The 19,453-nt window shown below is 31.8% G+C and overlaps 1 protein-coding gene across 2 annotated transcripts; it reads left to right on the forward strand.

Moving 5' to 3' along the window:
- The first annotated feature begins 1,561 nt into the window (after positions 1-1,561).
- ISA3 (isoamylase 3) lies at positions 1,562-18,579 on the forward strand. Of its 2 annotated transcripts, none has more exons than XM_068623817.2 (24): positions 1,562-2,050; positions 2,156-2,222; positions 2,309-2,377; positions 3,004-3,161; positions 4,162-4,255; positions 6,007-6,243; positions 6,487-6,591; positions 7,194-7,298; positions 7,610-7,744; positions 7,892-7,978; positions 8,487-8,538; positions 10,683-10,746; positions 11,179-11,278; positions 12,346-12,446; positions 13,043-13,094; positions 13,216-13,278; positions 14,672-14,761; positions 14,838-14,910; positions 15,053-15,132; positions 15,339-15,443; positions 15,514-15,612; positions 15,741-15,802; positions 15,963-16,071; positions 18,204-18,579. In XM_068623817.2, exons 1-24 carry the CDS (start codon positions 1,920-1,922, stop codon positions 18,315-18,317), a joined length of 2,352 nt encoding a protein of 783 aa, XP_068479918.2. In that variant the 5' UTR covers positions 1,562-1,919; the 3' UTR covers positions 18,318-18,579. The 2 variants fall into 2 exon arrangements, with proteins under 2 accessions (XP_068479918.2, XP_068479919.2); XM_068623818.2 differs by having other exon boundaries at positions 1,595-2,050; positions 2,304-2,377.
- The last annotated feature ends 874 nt before the right edge of the window (positions 18,580-19,453 follow it).

The following is a 19,453-nucleotide window of genomic DNA, read 5'->3' on the forward strand; positions in this document are numbered from 1 at the left end:
AAATGCTGGCCTTTTTCATCTTCTTCCCATTCAATCTTGTGATCAATCAGCTGATATCTTCACCAAATCGTTGAATCGTTCTAATTTTCAAAACATCATTTCCAAGCTTGGAATAATGAGTATTCATTATCCAACTTGAGGGGAGGGTATTGTAATTATTATTTAATTGCTTTTATTCCCTTAGCGGTAGTCGGTTACCAAAAACTATCACATCCGTTTATTTCCCTTTTAAAAAGGGTCTTCCTCTGTTTTACAGTTATATGAAGCAAAATACACTAACTCTGTTTCTGATGGATACAGAATCCAATTCCTTTGCCACTTAAGGTTTTCTTTTACTTTCAAAATACAAAACACTATTTTTCTTCATGTATGATTTAGCATAAACATTTATATTTGCATTTGGAGCATGAACATTTATATTTGATCTTTGATTATTAGTTTTAATCTTTTAATTTCTTTTAGAGTAAATATTTTATGTATAAAAAATTATTGAATTTTATACCATGACCAATTTAAAAGTTATATGAATAATAAATTCTATAGTGTAAAGTTTTTTATATTAGTAATACATAAAAGTCAAACTTATATTTGAAATAAAATTCAAATATAATTGATGAAAAACACATATTTTTTTAATACAGTTCTTATTAATAATGTTACAAAATTAGCCGGTAAATTGTTTATAAGAAAAATACGAGTTAAAGAAAGTGACTTGTATAATCAATTCAATCATTAAAAAATATGTTTAATATATATATATATATATTTAATTTTTTTATTATTTATATTATATTTATATTTTTTTTAATGAAAGGACATATAATTGTTTGATTTTAATTTACTTGGTACAACTTTTTTATTTTGATTTATTTAATTTTTTATATTTATGATTACCCCTAAATTTTGTGTTTTAGTGGAATATTAAGGTTAGTTATCACATATACAGTTGTAGTGATTTGTATGAATAATTGAGATGATGAAATATATAATTAAAAATTGGGTATCTAATTGTTATGATTGTAAAATATAATTAAATGTAAAATAAAAAAATATTCACTTAAAAAATTACAAATTATTTCAGATATTAATTAGCACAAAATGATTATTTAATATCTATAATTTATAACAGTGTATACTTTTATCAACTTCAACTCCCTATAAAAATTGAGGTTTTATAGTAGGGTTTAACATTTGATTGATCCTTATTTTTTTTAAACTCTCGATTAGGTTTATACTGATTACAATTTATCGGATGAACTAATGAGAAATTAAAAATGCATGTGACTGCTCTATCATATTCTTTAACATGTGATAGCTAATTTGTCAACCTAACTATTGTTTTTTAGTTAGTAGTTAATAAGAGAAACTATTAAAATTGACGATGGAGAAAATATATAAAGCAAAAAATGCTAAAAAAATGGTTTAAAAATTATGAATTCTCTTACATCAACGAAAATTGTATGTATTCGGCGGAACCAGATCGCCTGCAATTCATTTTAGGACTGCCACGTGAGCAGTTCCTAATCTCACCGCTAAAATGTTCAGATCGTTTTGTAAACGCGAATTTAAAGCTTATGAGCCATTGGATACGACTGCATTTTGGGCGGTTCATACTCAAAACGTAGATGATCTGCATTTAGCAGTGAGAGGGGTGATGAGTGAGATATTTCACACGGGAAAAAGACGCAGGTCCCAATAATACAACACCGGACAGAACTCCACCGTCACGTTCTCGTCTCTATTCCCGAACTACCGTTCACGTGTCAGGCGTGAAATTCGCATTGCTTGCTTCCATGCCTCTCCGCATATAGCAAGAACACCACCACTCAATCTCATTCACCGCCACCGCAACCGCAACACTCCACTTTCAACTTCTCAATTTTCATCGTCATCATAATAGCACAATCTCAGTTCTCACAATGCTCCTCCAGCCATTACTTTGCGGTTCAAAAGTCGCATCTCAATCCACACTTTTCGCTTCGGTGTTTTCAGCCGAAAACAACGCCGGCCGCTGTTCGTTTACCGGAAATTCGTCCGTCCGTGACGTGAGGTACTCCGCTTTCAATTTTGCATCCACTGGTTGTAACTAGCAAGAATGTTAGGTTATTACTAAGCGCAAGTGTTTTCGAGAATTGTCATTTGGTTTTATTGTTAGGCCGGTGAGGCTTATGAAGCAAGCATCGGGAAGCATAACGAACAATGAACGTGGAGTTTTTAGTGAGGTACGTTATAATGCATTCTTGAAGTTTCTTGGACTGGTTTCTCATAGTTATTGTAGATTTTGATTGAAAATTTTGGCATAGGTTAGATAATGGATCGTCACAAGCTTAAGACACCCGATGCTTATGGCCGTCGTGCTCAAGAAGGGGTTCTTCAGGTATTTATGTCATTAATATGCGATGAAAACTTTTATTTCGTACAATAAATGTCAGAGAGCGTGATTGTAGCACAACTGGAATTGGTAATGCAATTTGGTATTTAATGTATGGGTTTGTTTAGATAGATTTCTTTGTAAGCTTTCTAGGGATAAATAAAAAGATTTTCTCCCAAAGCTAAAATTGGATCTGATACATAATTTATAGAAGTTCTGTTATATTAGCTTCTCTAAAAGTTGATTTTAAAATTATACGTAAGCTATTTTATGTTTCCTTATTATTTTTTTCTCCAATGAATAATGACTATGAAAAAGTTTACCCAAACAAAATTTATGTATACAGTCTGTCCATGTGATATAAAAGAGATAGGAAGTCTTTTTAAATTTGGTTGACATTGAAAGTTCAAATTTTAATTGTAGAAGCAATTAAGGTGGGGATGAAATTGATGTAATTAAAGCAATATTGTATTTTCATAGGTTTAGTAGCCTGTCTAAATAGCACAACTTGAAAGATTATATACCTCATACCAAAAAGTTTTTCCTGAGTATCAAATAGAGCACTTCAACTATGATAAGTGCCACCTTGCATATCTACTTTTGAAGGGCACCAATATATGTATCAATTACAGGAAGAATCCTCCAAAGTGATGGAGAGCAGACCATCAGGGAAAATTTTCCCAGGCCAGGCATTTCCATTGGGTGTATCAGAAGTTGACAGTGGCATCAATTTTTCTATATTTTCACAACATGCAACTGCTGTCACACTTTGTTTAGTCCTTCCTGAGAGGTAAATTTAGATATTCTTTATGTAAGATGAAATTGTTACAAACTTTAAAATATTTGATAGACTTGAGTATATATTTGAAAGATGTATTTTTGTTTAATTTGATTTTAGCTACGTGCAGACATTCTTGTCATGATTATTTAGTTTCTAGCATTGACTATTTTTCATGTTTTTGTATACTTCCTCAAATTTGTAATACATGGAGCTAGAGCTTTATCAATAAAGATTCAATTTCTCATTCATTTTGAGATCAATTTTGAAAGCTTAAAGCATTTAGGCTCAAGATTTTGATGTGTGTCACAAACAGTTTCACATGGTTATATTGATTGGGTTTCTTTTGTCAGGGCCTCATAACACTGAAGCAACTTAAATAAATACTAAAACTTTGTATATTGTTCATACTACATGCTATCAGTGTTTTTATTGTATAGCTTTGGTTTATGGGTGTTAAGGTTGTATATCTACAATAACCATTCATTGACCCTAATTTATTAACTTAGTCTTTTAGGTAGTCTTTATTGACAAAATGGTCTACAGTTAAAGCTTTCTTGCTCTCGGTCAATTAAGGATTTAGCTCCATCTTGTATAAGTCCAATTTTTGAGGATTTTCTTTTTCATTAAGGTCCTGACCTGATAAAATTTGGAAGAGGATGCAGACTGCTAAATCTTTCTAATATTTTTTTCATACTTTGTAGTTCATACTTCATACCTTTTGATCAATTTTGAAGACCAACATATCTCTAGCATGCAATATCGCTTCCATTATTTGAATTTCTCTTCTGGGCATGATTATATGTTTTTTTTTGGGGTGGGGATTGGATGAGGTGCAAAGTAATTGCAACATAAATGTTCTTTGTATTGGTAAGATATATTTTCTTGACTGCAATATTGCTTGAATTATCCAGCCATTGAACTTTATGCTTTGACCAATTTAAATAAAAAGGTTAATATAGCCACAAAATTTATTGGCTTCCTTTTGTTTTGTACACTTATTTTGTTGTAGGGGAAGTATAGACACCATGAATGGTGACATGATAGAAATGGTTTTGGATCCTGATTTGAACAAAACTGGGGACATTTGGCACATATGTATTGAGGTATATTCTATAGACTACCTGGACTTTTGCCTTGCCTTGGTCTTCTGTTGAAATTGTTGTTATAGATTCTAACAACTTCAAAAATACAACTCCTGCACAATTACTGAGTACCTTTCCAAATTGTTTAAATAAATAATACTGCTGCATATTTGATCATAAAATTAGTATATTTCTATGCAATACCTTACATTGTTAATTTTTGTCAGAAATGTTGCGGTTAGCAGAAAAAAAAATCAACTTTATTGTTTCTACCTGCCTTTTTCTAAAATATATTGTCAGTGAGGTGGGAATTGTATGGCGCATGTTTGTTTAGATAATCACCTCAGATTCCCACATGATTTACTTTAGTGTCAAGTGGTTATGTAGATTGTTTGAAGTTTTAAATGTAATTGGACTGTATGTATTAAATTCGTGGCTGTTATACCATGATGACTGTATGGATGAAAACATCTATTCAAAAATTCTTATAAGCTTTTTACTTACTCCCTCGTAGTTTTTATATTGAAATATGTATATGTAGAATAAATTTGTTTAAGGAGGAAATAACCTGTTGAAAGAGGAAAACATCTGTCAGCAATGTCTTTCGTTAAGGATCTCTTCACTGCCACCTTGTTATAATTTTCCACTGTCATGTCTAATAAAGATTCTGTTCCTATTAAAAGACATGTCAACACACTCATAGGAAACTTGATTTATTGATTTTTTTTTTGTGTCACTTAACTTGGTTGATCTTGAGCTTGTGTGGTGATTATTGAGTTTTTGATTTTTTATTGTAAATTAACCTTGCTATAATAACATCAAACTGATTCATGGTAGATCAGTTTTTGAATTTTTTTCATGGTTTCATGTACTCAGAAGGGTTTAAATAATGTAGTTCTCTGGCATAAATAAATAAATCTACATCAAACTTTTCTTATTTAACCTAGTACAAATTTTAGATAATGGCATCATCTTTTCCAAAGCTAAGAACCAACTGAGATACAAACCCATTGGCTTTAAATTTTTATTTCTTGAATTGTCTAAGTTCAATTGCTCCAATTGCAGAGTTGGTAGGTGGCACATAATTTTGTTCCCAGAAACTCTCAGACATTATTAGGTCTGTTAGTGTTAGATATTTGCTATTAATTGTTAATGAGAGATTTGGTTGGGCTATAAGATACATATTACTTTTAAATATCAGAGAAGTTTAGAGATATTTATCTTGTCATTTGGAAAGGATTGGAGTCTTAAAAGAATTGGGAGAGGTTAGCCCTCCTGAGTACTACTGTAAGAGAATAATACAGTTGTATCTAGCTATATTACATAAGAGTTGCACACTTGTACTGGAGAATAATAAATGTTTCTAGGTGGTAAATAATTTTTTTCCCAGAAACTCCCATAAATTATTAGGTCTATTAGTGTTAGATATTTGCTATTAATTGCTAATGAGAGATTTGGTTGGGCTATAAGATATTAGAAGATATAAGACATGTTGCCTTTAAATAATCAGAGAAGTTGAGAGAGATTTGTCTTGTCATTTGGAAAGGATTGGACTCTTAAAAGAGTTGGGAGAGGTTAGCCCTGAGTACTACTGTATGAGAATAATACAGATGTATCTAGCTATATTACATAAGAGTTGCACACTTGTACTGGAGAATAATAAACTTTTCTATAACTCCATCTAGTTTCTATATTTTCTTCTGATGTGACCTAGTTCAATCAAAAGTTGACTAAAATAAGCATTCAAGTATATTTTCAACTTTTAATGGCAGGATCTTCCTCGAAGCAATGTTCTATACGGATATCGCATAGATGGACCTCAAGACTGGGGCAAGGGGCATCGATTTGACAACAGCATTGTGCTTGTTGATCCTTATGCAAAACTAGTTGAAGGTCGAAGATATTTTGGGGATATTAGCACAAAGTTGTCTAGGTTTCTTGGCACATATGATTTTGACAGCTTGCCTTTCGATTGGGGAGAAAATTACAAGCTTCCAAATATTTCTGAGGTATTTTCCCTGCACAAATGCCTGTCATTGTTTGTAAGTGATATTTATTACAAAATTTTTGCTAGATCAAGGCTTTGTACAAGCTGATTTATGCATAACTATGCCTACAGCTCGCATTCTACCTCTGCTTTGCGTGCTATTAGACCTGATGTACAACTCTTCATTTGAGTGAGAATATATTTCTGGTTGAATGAAGTCTAATGTTTACTTCCATTTTCATTATTTTTGTTGCTGCTAATGCAGAAAGATCTTGTTATATATGAGATGAATGTCCGTGCATTTACGTTTGATGAATCTAGTGGTTTGGATAGCAACATTCGTGGGAGCTATCTCGGTGTGATTGAAAAGGTAATATTTGTGTTATAATTAAGAATAATATGAAGAAGCATCACTTTTATGCATGAATATAAATTTTTTAAAGTTGTATTTCCTTGTGAAGTGTTTGTCCGAAATGTATCAAAGAGTAGCAGGTTTTGAACCTAATGAAATCCTTGTGTCATGAATTGGAGCAAGCAAGTTTTCCTTTGCCTCCAACAGAAATTCAGCGTTAAGTATAAACAACTGAGAAAAAAATGTTTTACTGACTAAAGCGGGGATTTGAATATTGGGATTATGTTACTTTCGTAATGTAATGTTGAAGTTCTGTAGTACTTTTAAACCCTTGATGAAATAGCATTAACTTTTTGCTAAAGGTAATAAAAGGTATCTCCTTCTCCCATCTCTAGATTGATGTAGGAAAGTTCCAATCCTTTTAATCTTACTTTGTCAGGGATATATAACTCAACTCAAATCCAAAGGATAGGATAGACTTTCCAAGGAGGGCTAAACTATATTGGGCTTATCGAATATTTCTTTGATATGTCATAAGAATACATGGCACAACAACTCTTTATTCACAGTAAATTTATTCTTTTTCTTTATTTAAACTTATTTTATTGCTTGTCTAGTAGATTCCACACCTTCTAGAGCTTGGTATCAATGCAGTAGAATTGCTGCCTGTCTTCGAGTTTGATGAGTTGGAATTCCAGAGGCGTCCAAATCCCAGAGATCACATGGTAATCGATAAAAGTATTTTGTTTAGTTTTTTTGTATCAATGTTAATATTTGAAGCTCTTCCTTATGTACAGTGTATTCCCAATAAATAAATAAAGTAAGGGACTTCTGTTCTTCTGTTTTTATACATGATCTCTGAAGAAACTCAGTGCATGATAACTGATACATATTGGAAGCACAAATTTATTTTGATATTCAGAGTTAATGTGCAAATCTTTAAAGACCAACTATGTTTGGGATATGTATATTTCTTTACTAAGTGGCTGTTATTATATCATATATGACTCTAATGGTTGTATTTTTGCTTTCCAAGATTAATACATGGGGTTATTCTACAATAAATTTCTTTTCTCCTATGAGTCGCTATGCTAGTGCTGGTGGAGGATCAGTTAATGCTTCTCGAGAGTTCAAAGAAATGGTTAAAGCCTTACATTCTTCTGGTATAGAGGTAGTAATGTTAATATTACACTATCACAACTTTCGAGTAGAACTCTGCTTGATATTTTTATTTCCTGGTTTTGTCTTATTTTATATTATCTCAAGTCTTATATATACCTCTTGACTCTTTCACTCACTAAATATTATCCATACACAGGTTATTTTGGATGTGGTCTATAATCATACTAATGAGGCTGATGATGCCAATCCTTACACTACCTCGTTTCGTGGCATAGATAATAAGGTAATTTCAATTTGCAAGTATTGTTTTGACAGATTGCGTTACTTGCATGTTGGAATACTTGAAGTAAAATTAACTCTTACAGTCCGATTTTAACTATCTTATGCATTAGTTAGTCCTATACACAGTCTACTTCAAAGATATTATTTTTAAGTTAACAATAATTGGTAATAATCCACAATAACATAAGTTATGTATATAGGTTAAACATAAAAAGAGGTATAAAAAGACAAGAAGTTTTGTTTTTAATCAGCAAAAAAAGAAGAAAAGAAGTAATTTAAAAGGAGATAGATTATTCAGTTTCCTAAGAAAATTTTCAGGTATAATGCCAATTTTCTCTCATTATATAATTCTATTCCTGGGGAGTTTCTCTCTCAAGTACTTTCTCTCTCAAGTACTTTTTTAGCTTTGAGGTCATCTATTCACCAACAAAATTGTTCTGTGATGTTAGTTATAGAATGTTAAAAAATGATTTGCTTTTTCTTTATGAAAACTTTCTTCATTTCTACAGGTTTATTACATGCTGGACAATAATGGGCAATTGCTGAACTTCTCTGGCTGTGGTAATTTTATATTTTGTTCTAACCATTAAGATTCTATCCTTTTAGCTTTATTCATACAAATTGACAACCGCATACGCCTATTTTTAAGTTATACTATTGAATATATTTTGTTATTTTTTCTATTTTAATTTGATCAGACTTGTCAATTTGACTCATGACCCTCCAATCAACTCCAACCCACTCTTAAAATAACCTCCTTTTTACTGACCCACCCAATAAGTGAGTGGAAAAAAGCCCCAACCTTCATATAAAGTGTTAGGTTCAGGGTTAAAGTGGGTTTAGTCCACTAGAGAGGTTACAACAAGGGAAATAGTAGACAACATAATATTAATTTTCAATTGTTGACTCTAACTGTGTCTTTGAGACATTTCAACTTTGAATGTACACTGGAAATTGGACAAAATCCAGTCAAAATTTGGGAGAGCCACTACTTATGCTTGGAGCATGAGTAGTGATTTTCATTTGGATTTCTCAATTTTTAAGTAAATATTTTTTGGAACTCTTATTTTTAAAGAATATTATTTAGTGGTCCACCACGGGTTGGCTCTTGCCCAAAGGGCTTGTGGCCATTTTGATCCTATGGGCTGTTTTGGCCCTGATCCACATGGATTAGGGCCAACCCCGGTTGACTGGACTCAATTGACATGTCTAAATTTGATATTGTATATGCATGTGTTGGCACTTGCTCTCCCTTAATGGGTAGAAAATCAGCCAACAATGAGTTTGAAGAACTGTTTTTGTGAACAGAATGGGCTACATTCATATGATATGGTGTAACAAAAAAGTACAATGGCCATTGATACGGTAGTATAACATAGACAAGCAGGAAACAAAAAATACCACATTATAGACAAATGGCTGTAATAGATAGCATGCAATGAATGCTATCCATGGACTGTCAAGCTGTCCCCAAATTTCCTATGGCCACTTGCTAAGGTTCAGGTTTGGACCCATGGCTTTGAATAATTCAGGCATAAAACCATACAAATTGCACATTTTATACCAGGGAAAATTTGAAGCAATTTGGTGCAAATTGCCGTTGAAGACTTCTCAAAGGGGGAAAAAAAAAGAAAGGCAAAAGAACTAATGCATTTCAAAGTAAATATTTTTTTAAAACAAGAGTATTTTCTTTGCTAATCCTAATACTCACATTTTTATTATGCTTACTTTAGAAAGTGGATTTAGGCTTAGCATAATCCTACAAAATTGATTTTTAAGAGGTTTGTACCTATTTATATACTATAATTTGGTCATATTTTTAGTTGATGTAGGATCTTAAATTCATGCCCTCATGCTGATTATTGGACATGTCAAGTGACTAGATATTTATAGGTAGTCTGAAAGTAGACAGTATGATAAGCCCAACAAACCTCCCTAGGATAAATTTGTACTTTAATTTGACTAAATTTCTAGTTGATTTGAAATCTTCAGCACTTAATCTTACAAAAATAATATATTTTGAGAGCAAACTAACCTGAGGAACAAATGCTAAGAAAAATAAAATGAAGAGGACAGATCATAAATACTCTTACAAAGTTGTGTAGATATGTAATAGTGATAGATTGTGCCTTCGGGTTAAGCCTAGGCTTATCTGTAAAGTGGTCTAGGCCCAATGTTTGGGCTGGGACTGGAGTCTGTTAATTTCAAAGCTAGGCATGTTGGGCTAAGGCCACTAAGCATGCAGGTTGTCGAACTCCAGAATCCACAGTTATCATGACAAGAAATCTACTGGAAAGGAACCACAATTTTAACCAAATTGGACTACTTTTGTTAATGCGCAGTGTGAGGGACGTACCTTCACTTTTACCTACACATGACCTTTTTGAAAATCAAGATACCTGAAGCTATGTAGTATTATTCCTTTATTAACTTTCAGTGGAACCTTAATTGTGCAACACCAGGGTACTCTTAAATTTTATGAAAACTTCCAAACTATTTCTTATTTTTCACATCATTCAGTAACAGATATATTATGTGGAGCTGTACCTTTTTATCTGAGGACATTTAATATGCAATACTTACTTTCTGTGACTACTTTGAAAATTGAATAATCTTTTTTTTTATTTCTATTATCACTAACATAATTTTAGTATATTGATGTCAATATTAAAGTCTTCTCACTTCAATTGAATGTTTATCCTCAGGAAATACATTAAACTGTAACCATGCTGTGGTTACGGAGCTAATTCTTGACAGCCTAAGACACTGGTATGGACACCTTATACAGTGTTATATTTTTAATTCTGAATTGTATGTCTTGATGACTTGATTTCTTTCATGAAAATTGGAATTTGTTGAATTCCAGCTTCTCCATGTTTATTTGTATCACATTGAGTTAATACATCAGAATTTTAGCTTTTTGGTTTCTTAAACTGATGTTCATGAAGCTTCTTCATATTGTCAAGTTTTCTGTATCCGTTCTCCCCCTTCTGGTGATTCTTTCTTACTTGGCCATCAATAAAACTGGCTTGTTTGCATGAGGGTCTGGTAATGCATGACCATTGTTATTATTATTTTATAAATGAAAGGAATCATCTTTTAGCATTGCAAAACATTTCCAAACTAACTTAAGTCATAATTTTCTTTTTAGTTTCTAATAAGCACTGTTGTGTTTTTTAATAATAATTTACTTTATTGTAGGGTCACTGAATATCACGTGGATGGATTTCGATTTGATCTTGCAAGTGTCCTGTGTCGTGGAATTGATGGCTCCCCCCTTAATGCCCCCCCAATTATTAGGGTAAATTATTAATATGCATAAGATATATTTAATGAATTCAGCTGTCATTTGGTATGGTGCTTATCAGTTAGTTTAGCCATTTGGGATCACAAATTATCTGAAAATTTTGCCAGACATGAGTTGGACATTCATGTCATACATAACAACACTTCAAAAATTCTAGACCATTTAGATTTTTGTTGCACTGTTTCTATTAGTGTCCATGACTTTTAGCTGGTAGTCTGGACTGAGGGAATTAGGCCATGCTTTTGGGGCCAATAGAACCAGACCTATATATATTGTGTCAAAATAACGCATCCAAACTAAAAACAATCAGCTTGTTTTTGACATACAGAGTTCATACAACTTTCAGTCGTCTAAATAAATAAATGAGTGTCCAAATTTTATCACAGGATGTTAATAACATTCCAATTAACTCATTATGGGGATGTGTGAGCAACTTAATGTAATATATGAAAATTTGCTTTACCTATTCACTATCTTGTCCTGGGATTGGCTGGAGGCTTGCATACCATTAGTCATATAGATTGATAAGTAGTGGTGACATAAAGATAGACAAAGGGGTTAAGGTAGACTCAAGAGGAGTATTAAGTAAAACTATATAAAGTTGTGAAATGAATTGTTTGGCCAAATTGGCACACAGAAGGGCAAATTTGTCCCTATTTCAGAACAGAGAAAGGAATTGATTTGAAAAACACATGAGCTGAAAGCCTGAAATCAATAAAATGATTTAAAAAGAATACAATTGTGGCTTTTTGCTGAATAAAGGGAAAATAAATTGGCTAAAAGAGCACAAATCCATGAAATTTAAGGCTAAGCTAATTAGATATTACAAGCGAAATAGAACTGACAAACTCAATAAAAAATTTAGAGCCAATGAAAGCTTGAATTGGACTTCATTTGGTTTTTGATTAGTTTTGGTTGATTTTGCCTAACTTTATTAGTTTTAACCATACGTACAATTTATAGATTTGAAGACTATAATTGAGTAGTAGTTTTGTTCCTCAACAAGAAAATTGAGAATTTATAAATTTTAATGGTCAACTAATTTTTGTTTACTTTTACAGGCAATTGCTAAAGATGCAGTCTTATCAAGATGTAAAATTATTGCAGAGCCTTGGGATTGTGGAGGTCTTTATCTTGTTGGGAGTTTTCCAAATTGGGATCGGTAATTTTTTTGTAATTAAATCATCCAATTGTAAGTAAATATTATTGTTTTATGAATAGTCTTTGCTATAGTCCTATACTTCCTGAAAGTTGAGGATCGTAGAGATTTTGACAGTGTATAGGTTACTAGTTTAATTCTTGATTTATATTGCTGATAAAAAAAAAAAAGTTTAATTCTTGATTTCAGTGTTTTGCTATCATGAGTCATTCATTTGTTTTTTCTGCTTGCAACCTTCATCATCGGCAACTTTGGCAGTGATCATGTATGAGAGTGCACCACAAGTTGTATAACATAAAATCATCACTAAAGTTACTTTGGTGATTCTAATTCTGCCATTGAATTCCTTGAGGTAGTTGAACATGATATTGTTTGTAGCTTATTAGCATGAAATGGTCACTCTATCTTCACGTGATCTATATGTTTGTGCCAATATTATACATCCGAGTTGCATCAATATATTAATTTTGGTGCCGATAAGATTATTTCCAGGACATTATCTCTGCATAAGTACTGTAAATTATTTCTTTTGTGGATAATTTAATCTATTGTTAAAAAAGAAAACATGTTCCCTTCATTATAGTTTATGTTTGATGCAGGTGGGCTGAATGGAATGGGAAATATCGTGATGATGTACGGAAATTTATTAAGGTAATGCTAATAGTAAGAAGATACTTAATTTAAATAGATCCAGATTGTCTGACTTATCTTCATTTATGGCTTATTTGATCTGTTCCTTCTTTGTTGTTTCCTTAAAAAAAACATGTCCTAGGGTGATTATGGTGTGAAGGGGAGCTTTGCTACTCGTGTTTCTGGGTCTTCTGATCTTTACAAAGTAAGCTACTTATAGATATTTATGTTTGTCAACTTTGTGGGTTTGTATCATGTGAAAGACCAACTCCTTAAGTTGTTAAGTAGAGAAACCTAGGAATGGCTTTAAGCTCTAACAACCATGAAATTTAACTTTCTCGGGGTAGAATCTTAGGTTAAATTACCATAAATTATTCTATGGGATGGGCCAAAGACCCAAAATAAAGAAGATTATCGGTAATTTTTTTTATAGGATATAGTTAGAATTGTTAGAATAGTATTTTATAATATTTGGTATATATTTTAATTCCCTAAAGTTAGATGATGAGACTTGTAGGGTCATCATTTATCATCTGTCTAGAAAGGGAATTCTCAACTTCAAACAAATTAAACTACATTGAATTTGAATTGCCTCAATTCAAATCTATTGAATTCTACTTGATTGGATATAGTATTCTAATTACCACCAAATACAAAAATTTATTTTTATATAAACATTATCTAACAATTCAAAAATATCACTTGGTGATATTTTTCAACCAATGTTGGTCGAAGCTATGTTTGGAGAAAATATAACATTGGTTGTGTCAACTAAAAAAAAAATTCTGAAAATATCGACCAAAAAATAACTTTGATGATAGACATAAAGTGAAAAACACCTAGATGACATTGGTCGATTTTGACTAAGAAAATTCTTATTAACATTGATCGAGAAATAAGTTTGGTCAAAATCAGCAGAAAAATAATCCCAACAATGTAAAAAGAAAAACTCATGTCAATGTTGATGAAAAAACTCTTATTTAACATAGTCTCGAAGATAAGAAAAGCTACAAGTTACATCGGCTGAAAAAGCAATCTTGTTGCTAGCAGCCGACAACATCTTGGTGAAGGTCAAACCAATGACATCCTGGCCGAGGTCAAGCTAATGAAAAAATGAGGGGAAGAGAAATAAATGTGAGAAATAAGAGTTTATAAGGAATTTCAAATTCTTACTTTTTAGGTGGAATTTGAAATTTCATTATTTTAAGTAATCAAAATACTCTAATAAATCTTCAGAATTTCAATTTCTTTAATAATTCTTTATTCAAATAACATATTTTGTTATAAAATATTTCAAATTTTCCATAAAAATTAATTAGCCTCTAAAAATTCATCTTCCAAACACACTATTAGTTGCTAGTTTCGCTTAGGTTATATAAGTATATTCCTCTTATCAATCATCAATGAAAAATATGAATTGACCAAAATGCGTATGCATGCCTTTTTTTTTTCTATATCTGTCCTACTCAGTTAGTGTATTGAAACAATGGTCTAAGATATGTTGTAGCTGATTTTTACCTTAATTTCATGAAATGTGCTATACTCTGCTATAAATAATTCTATGACAAGCTTCCTTCCTTCGTTTGTTTTTCTTACAGATGAACAAGCGAAGGCCATATCATAGTATTAACTTCGTTATTGCACATGATGGATTCACCTTGCGTGATCTTGTTTCATACAATTTGAAGGTACCTCTTTATTCTTTTCTTCAATTTGTCATGATTCATCAAAACCTTGTATATTCCCTGATTCTTGGTTTTGTAGCACAATGAAGCGAATGGGGAAGGTGGAAATGATGGTACCAATGATAATTTTAGTTGGAATTGTGGTTTTGAAGGTAGTTTTCAAATTGCACTTCCTTGTCTACTAAAAACTATAATATTTTAGTTGGAAATGTTGGTACAAATGTTTCTTTGTTGGGCCGAGATTGTAATATTTTCCTTTTGCTGAACTTTTAGTTAATTGTATTTGTTTGACAGGGGAAACTGATGATGCTAGTATAAGAGCTTTGCGATCAAGGCAAATGAAAAACTTTCACTTGGCACTAATGATATCTCAGGTACATATTTGAAGGGCAAATTTTGCATTTTAACCTATTTTTTTTATATATATACATGCAGTTTAGATAGTTACGTATGTCTTCTTGAATAATTTTCCTTTTTTTTAAAGAAAACTTGAAGACACAAATATATGATTTTCATTTATTTTGCATTATGTTATCACTGAACGAGAATGATGATTTAAAATTTTGTAATGAACGGCCAGGGTACACCAATGATGCTAATGGGAGATGAATATGGTCATACTCGCAATGGAAATAACAATAGTTATGGACATGATACCACCATAAATAATTTTTTGTGGGATCAGGCAAGTTTATAACATCTCTCTAGACCAATTAAGAAACTGTTTCTTAACGCAATATCTTTCTGCTCAATAGTTGGATGCCCAGAAGAGTGATCACTTCAGGTTTTTCTCGAAGGTGATAAAGTACAGGCATGCACATGAAGTATTCAGTCATGAAAGTTTTCTCGGCAAGGTAAAATATCTTTTGCTTCATTATGCTGCTGCACATGCTTTATTTTTAATACAGTAAACATTGATGCAGGCAGTTCTATTAAAAAGACATGCACTTTCATTATGCTGATGCAACAACTATTTTTGCAGAATGACATAACATGGCATGAAGACAATTGGGATAACCATGACAGCAAATTTCTTGCATTCACGTAAGAATATATACATTCTTCAATTTGGAAATGAGATAGAAAAGTCCTAGTGCTTCTTTGTAACATTTTAATCAGTGAAAGTCCATTGTTCGCTATCAGAGTTAACTGAGACTGACTTAACAGCGCGTGCTTTCCCTTTTGTTTGTGCATGTGCATGCAGGCTTCATGACAGGAGTGGGGCAGATATCTATTTGGCATTTAATGCTCACGAATACTTTGTCAAAGTTCTGCTGCCCACACCTCCAGAAATGAGGAAGTGGTTCCGTGTGGTAAGATTTTCCATTCTTGGGGCATATCCGAAAATACATTATTTTCGCCTGCTTACATAATTACAATGCGTAGAGGAATATTTATAGCAAGCTTATCTCTTGCCCAAATTGTCGGTACCTTTTACTAGAGAAAGAAGTAAATTACCCTTCCCCCATCAGAATGTGCAGAGACTATAATGACGGCTTACTGATTGCTAGCATGATGACTTTTTTATTATTAAAAGTTACAAATGGGTTAAACATATTTTTTATCCCAATAAAGATGGAATAGTCCGATTTTAGTCCTTCATTTTAAAGAGGTTGACTTTTTATCCTCTATTCTCAAAATTGTGATTATTCAATTTTTAGTAATAAAAAACTCACAAAAGATTCTCAAAATTGTGAACTATGAATTTTTATAATTTAGAAAAACTAAGATTCTTAAAATGAAAAGAGAAGAGAACAATGTTCCAACAAGTAGAACATGGACATTGTTGGAGAACAATTTTAAGATTCAAAATACATTAACTCAAAGACTAAGTCACCACCACATGATGTCATGTCCATACCCACAAAAGACTTCTCCTTCACACCAAGCTACGCACCAACCTGCAGCATAATTTTGAACTAGTTGACAACCAATAGTAGTTATACAACTAGTTGACGACCAGTTACTTAAGTATGTGTGAAAACATCATTAATTGACTAAGATGTTACTATTATTATATTAATATAAGAGTTATCAATTAGATGTATATGGAAAGGAATTGTCAAAACATCATTTCTCAGATCTATGGTATTAGAGACAGCTGTTCAATTTTGGGTTGGGTGGACAAATGTTAGAAGTTGTATTGTGACGAAAACATGCCCAATCAAATACTGGATGCAGAACATGAGGGTCCAAGGTCTAGGCTAAAAAGGGACAGGAACATACCCAAGGATTGGGTTTGGTATATTCATGATTAGATAATTTCGTGATGAACATTTGTCAAAGGATGGAAATAATTCTGTTGGGGAATGTAATTTTGTAGGGCAGTTAAAATCTTAGAATGGGTTAAAATGATGTCCGCACTTGGCAAGGTAAGAAAACAAATCACACGACAGTCCTCATTTTCTCCCTATTTGCTTGATGAGGGTGCTTTTGTTGAGAAGAGTTACTTATAGGCTTATTAAGGTATAGACTAAATATTGATAGGTAAGTGAAGTCATCAAAGAAGAAAGAGTTATTACCTTGTCAGTGTCGATAAAGAGAAAGTTGTCTTAAACAATTTTTAAAGGGATGAAAATGTTAGGAGTCTCACATCATGGAAGAGATGTTGAAGTTAGATCTAGAGGTTTTTCCACCTAAACTAATATTTTGGATTGAACTCTTCTTTTATACTGAAGTCTTAACAACAGAGGAATAGACCCTGGACCAAGACAACCAAACAAAAGTCCAAACCTAAGGATTTCTTCAGGAAAATATTTATCCAAAGTAAGAGTATAAGAAAATCCTATCGTACTTTTAGAATGTTCAAAATTTTGAATGCGTCAGCTTTGGAAGAGGCTTTAGCTTCATGGTATTTAATGAAATTGTGGTTTCTCATTATTGCCGATTTGAAGTGTAATTTTATAGGTTTTGATTTAATATCCATTTATAAGAAATCAGAATGGCAAGTGCCGAAAATCTGTGACGCTTAGTCACTTCTGGATATGATCAATAAGAATTCAACAAGATTATACCCATTAATAGTTGAGGAGCAACCTTGGCTCCCAGGGAAGAAGACAAAGGTGTGGGCACCATTTGTGAGTAAGGGTCTAGCCTAGCCAAAGAGTAGCGTCACATCCAAACTCCAAAGGTATACCTTGGATATCAAACAAAGAAAGAAACAAATTACAAGATTAATTATTCTAAAAAGGCAAGCATCACCCTCCCCCAAAAAAACACACCCACTCCGTCTATGGTTTTGACTTGATCGAAAGAATACATCTGTCAAATGGTTTTTTTTTCTCTCTCACAGCATGGTGTGATTGGATTCTATGGTTGCTATTTTGTATTTCTTCTGAAGAGCAATAAGTTTATTTGTTGCATCGGTCCACTTTTAAATGTTATTCGATATGAAATGTTCCTTATAATTTTTTGTATTTAATTTGAATTATGGACGCATGTGCAGGGGGACACTAATCTCAAATCACCGGAGGACTTTGTTCTAGATGGTGTTCATAGCATAGGAAACACGTATAATATAGCTCCATACTCCTCCATTCTTCTTGAGGCGAAGTATTGACGTATGCATTAAAAGGAATAGGGGAAAAGCACTAGAAGTAATGATTGCTTTTTTTTTTTCAGCACTAAAAGACGTGTAGGCATAATGGTAACATTTTAAATCTTATCATTTCCAGAATGGAGAAAGGCATGGAGTTAGGTTACGAGTTACATGAGCTCGGTCTTACGAATTTGGATAATCATCACTGCTTTTATGTGACACTTATACTTTAAATTTGATTTCAACGTAATAATGTCATCGTCTATATTGTTTTTGTTGTAAATTTCGTTTGAATAAAATAAATGTCCTTTTTTTTAGAGTTGGAATCAATGACAATCGTCTAACTTAATAACTCTTTTCATCGTTAAATTATATTTATGAAAAAGAAAAATCTTATCAAGAAATTAAAGAAATAAAACTAATAAGAATATTTTAAAAAAATGTATATAATTTAGGATAAATTTGATATTACTAACTGAATTATTCAATCTTCTTAATCCTATAAATTAGTTAATCTATTTTTTAAGAAGGATAGAAGGAATACTATTATATTCTTTTGATTTTATCAATTATAGGTATGATGGATTACAGAATTAGCCCTTCAAGAATATGAGAAAAATGAATTTTGCCAATCATATTATTATATTAGTTTTTTATATTAATAAAAATGAGCCTGAAATTTTGGGAATCATATTATCTGTTAAATAGTAAATAATAGTTGTACATGAAAATTAGTTTTGCTAAATATTGGTCAGTAGATTTTAATAGTCTAAAACTTATCATTTTCTAAAAAATAGGCATTTATTACATTAAAAATATAAATTTAATGCTTCTTTTCTCTAAAAGTTTATTAACGTTAGATGGATAAATTTTCTTCTTAAAAATTGATCTTAACATTTTAAAAGTGGGGTGTTCTAATTGATAATATAATTATATTTTTTTCTCTTTGGTTGTCTTTATGTATTCAATTGATTATTAAAGTTTAGATGGGTAAAAATAATCTTGGAAAATAATGGTAACATTTTCTTTAAAGAGTAAAAGTTTAAAAGTTGGGTATTGTAATTTATAATTAACTATATTTTATTTTCATTAGTTGTCTTGCCGTACTCAATAAATTTTTTTTTCCAAAGTTTAATTCTATAACTTTTTTTATAATT

This window comes from Phaseolus vulgaris, chromosome 9 (assembly GCF_051622355.1).
Source record: "Phaseolus vulgaris cultivar YP4 chromosome 9, ASM5162235v1, whole genome shotgun sequence".
Classification (NCBI taxonomy): Eukaryota; Viridiplantae; Streptophyta; class Magnoliopsida; order Fabales; family Fabaceae; genus Phaseolus; species Phaseolus vulgaris.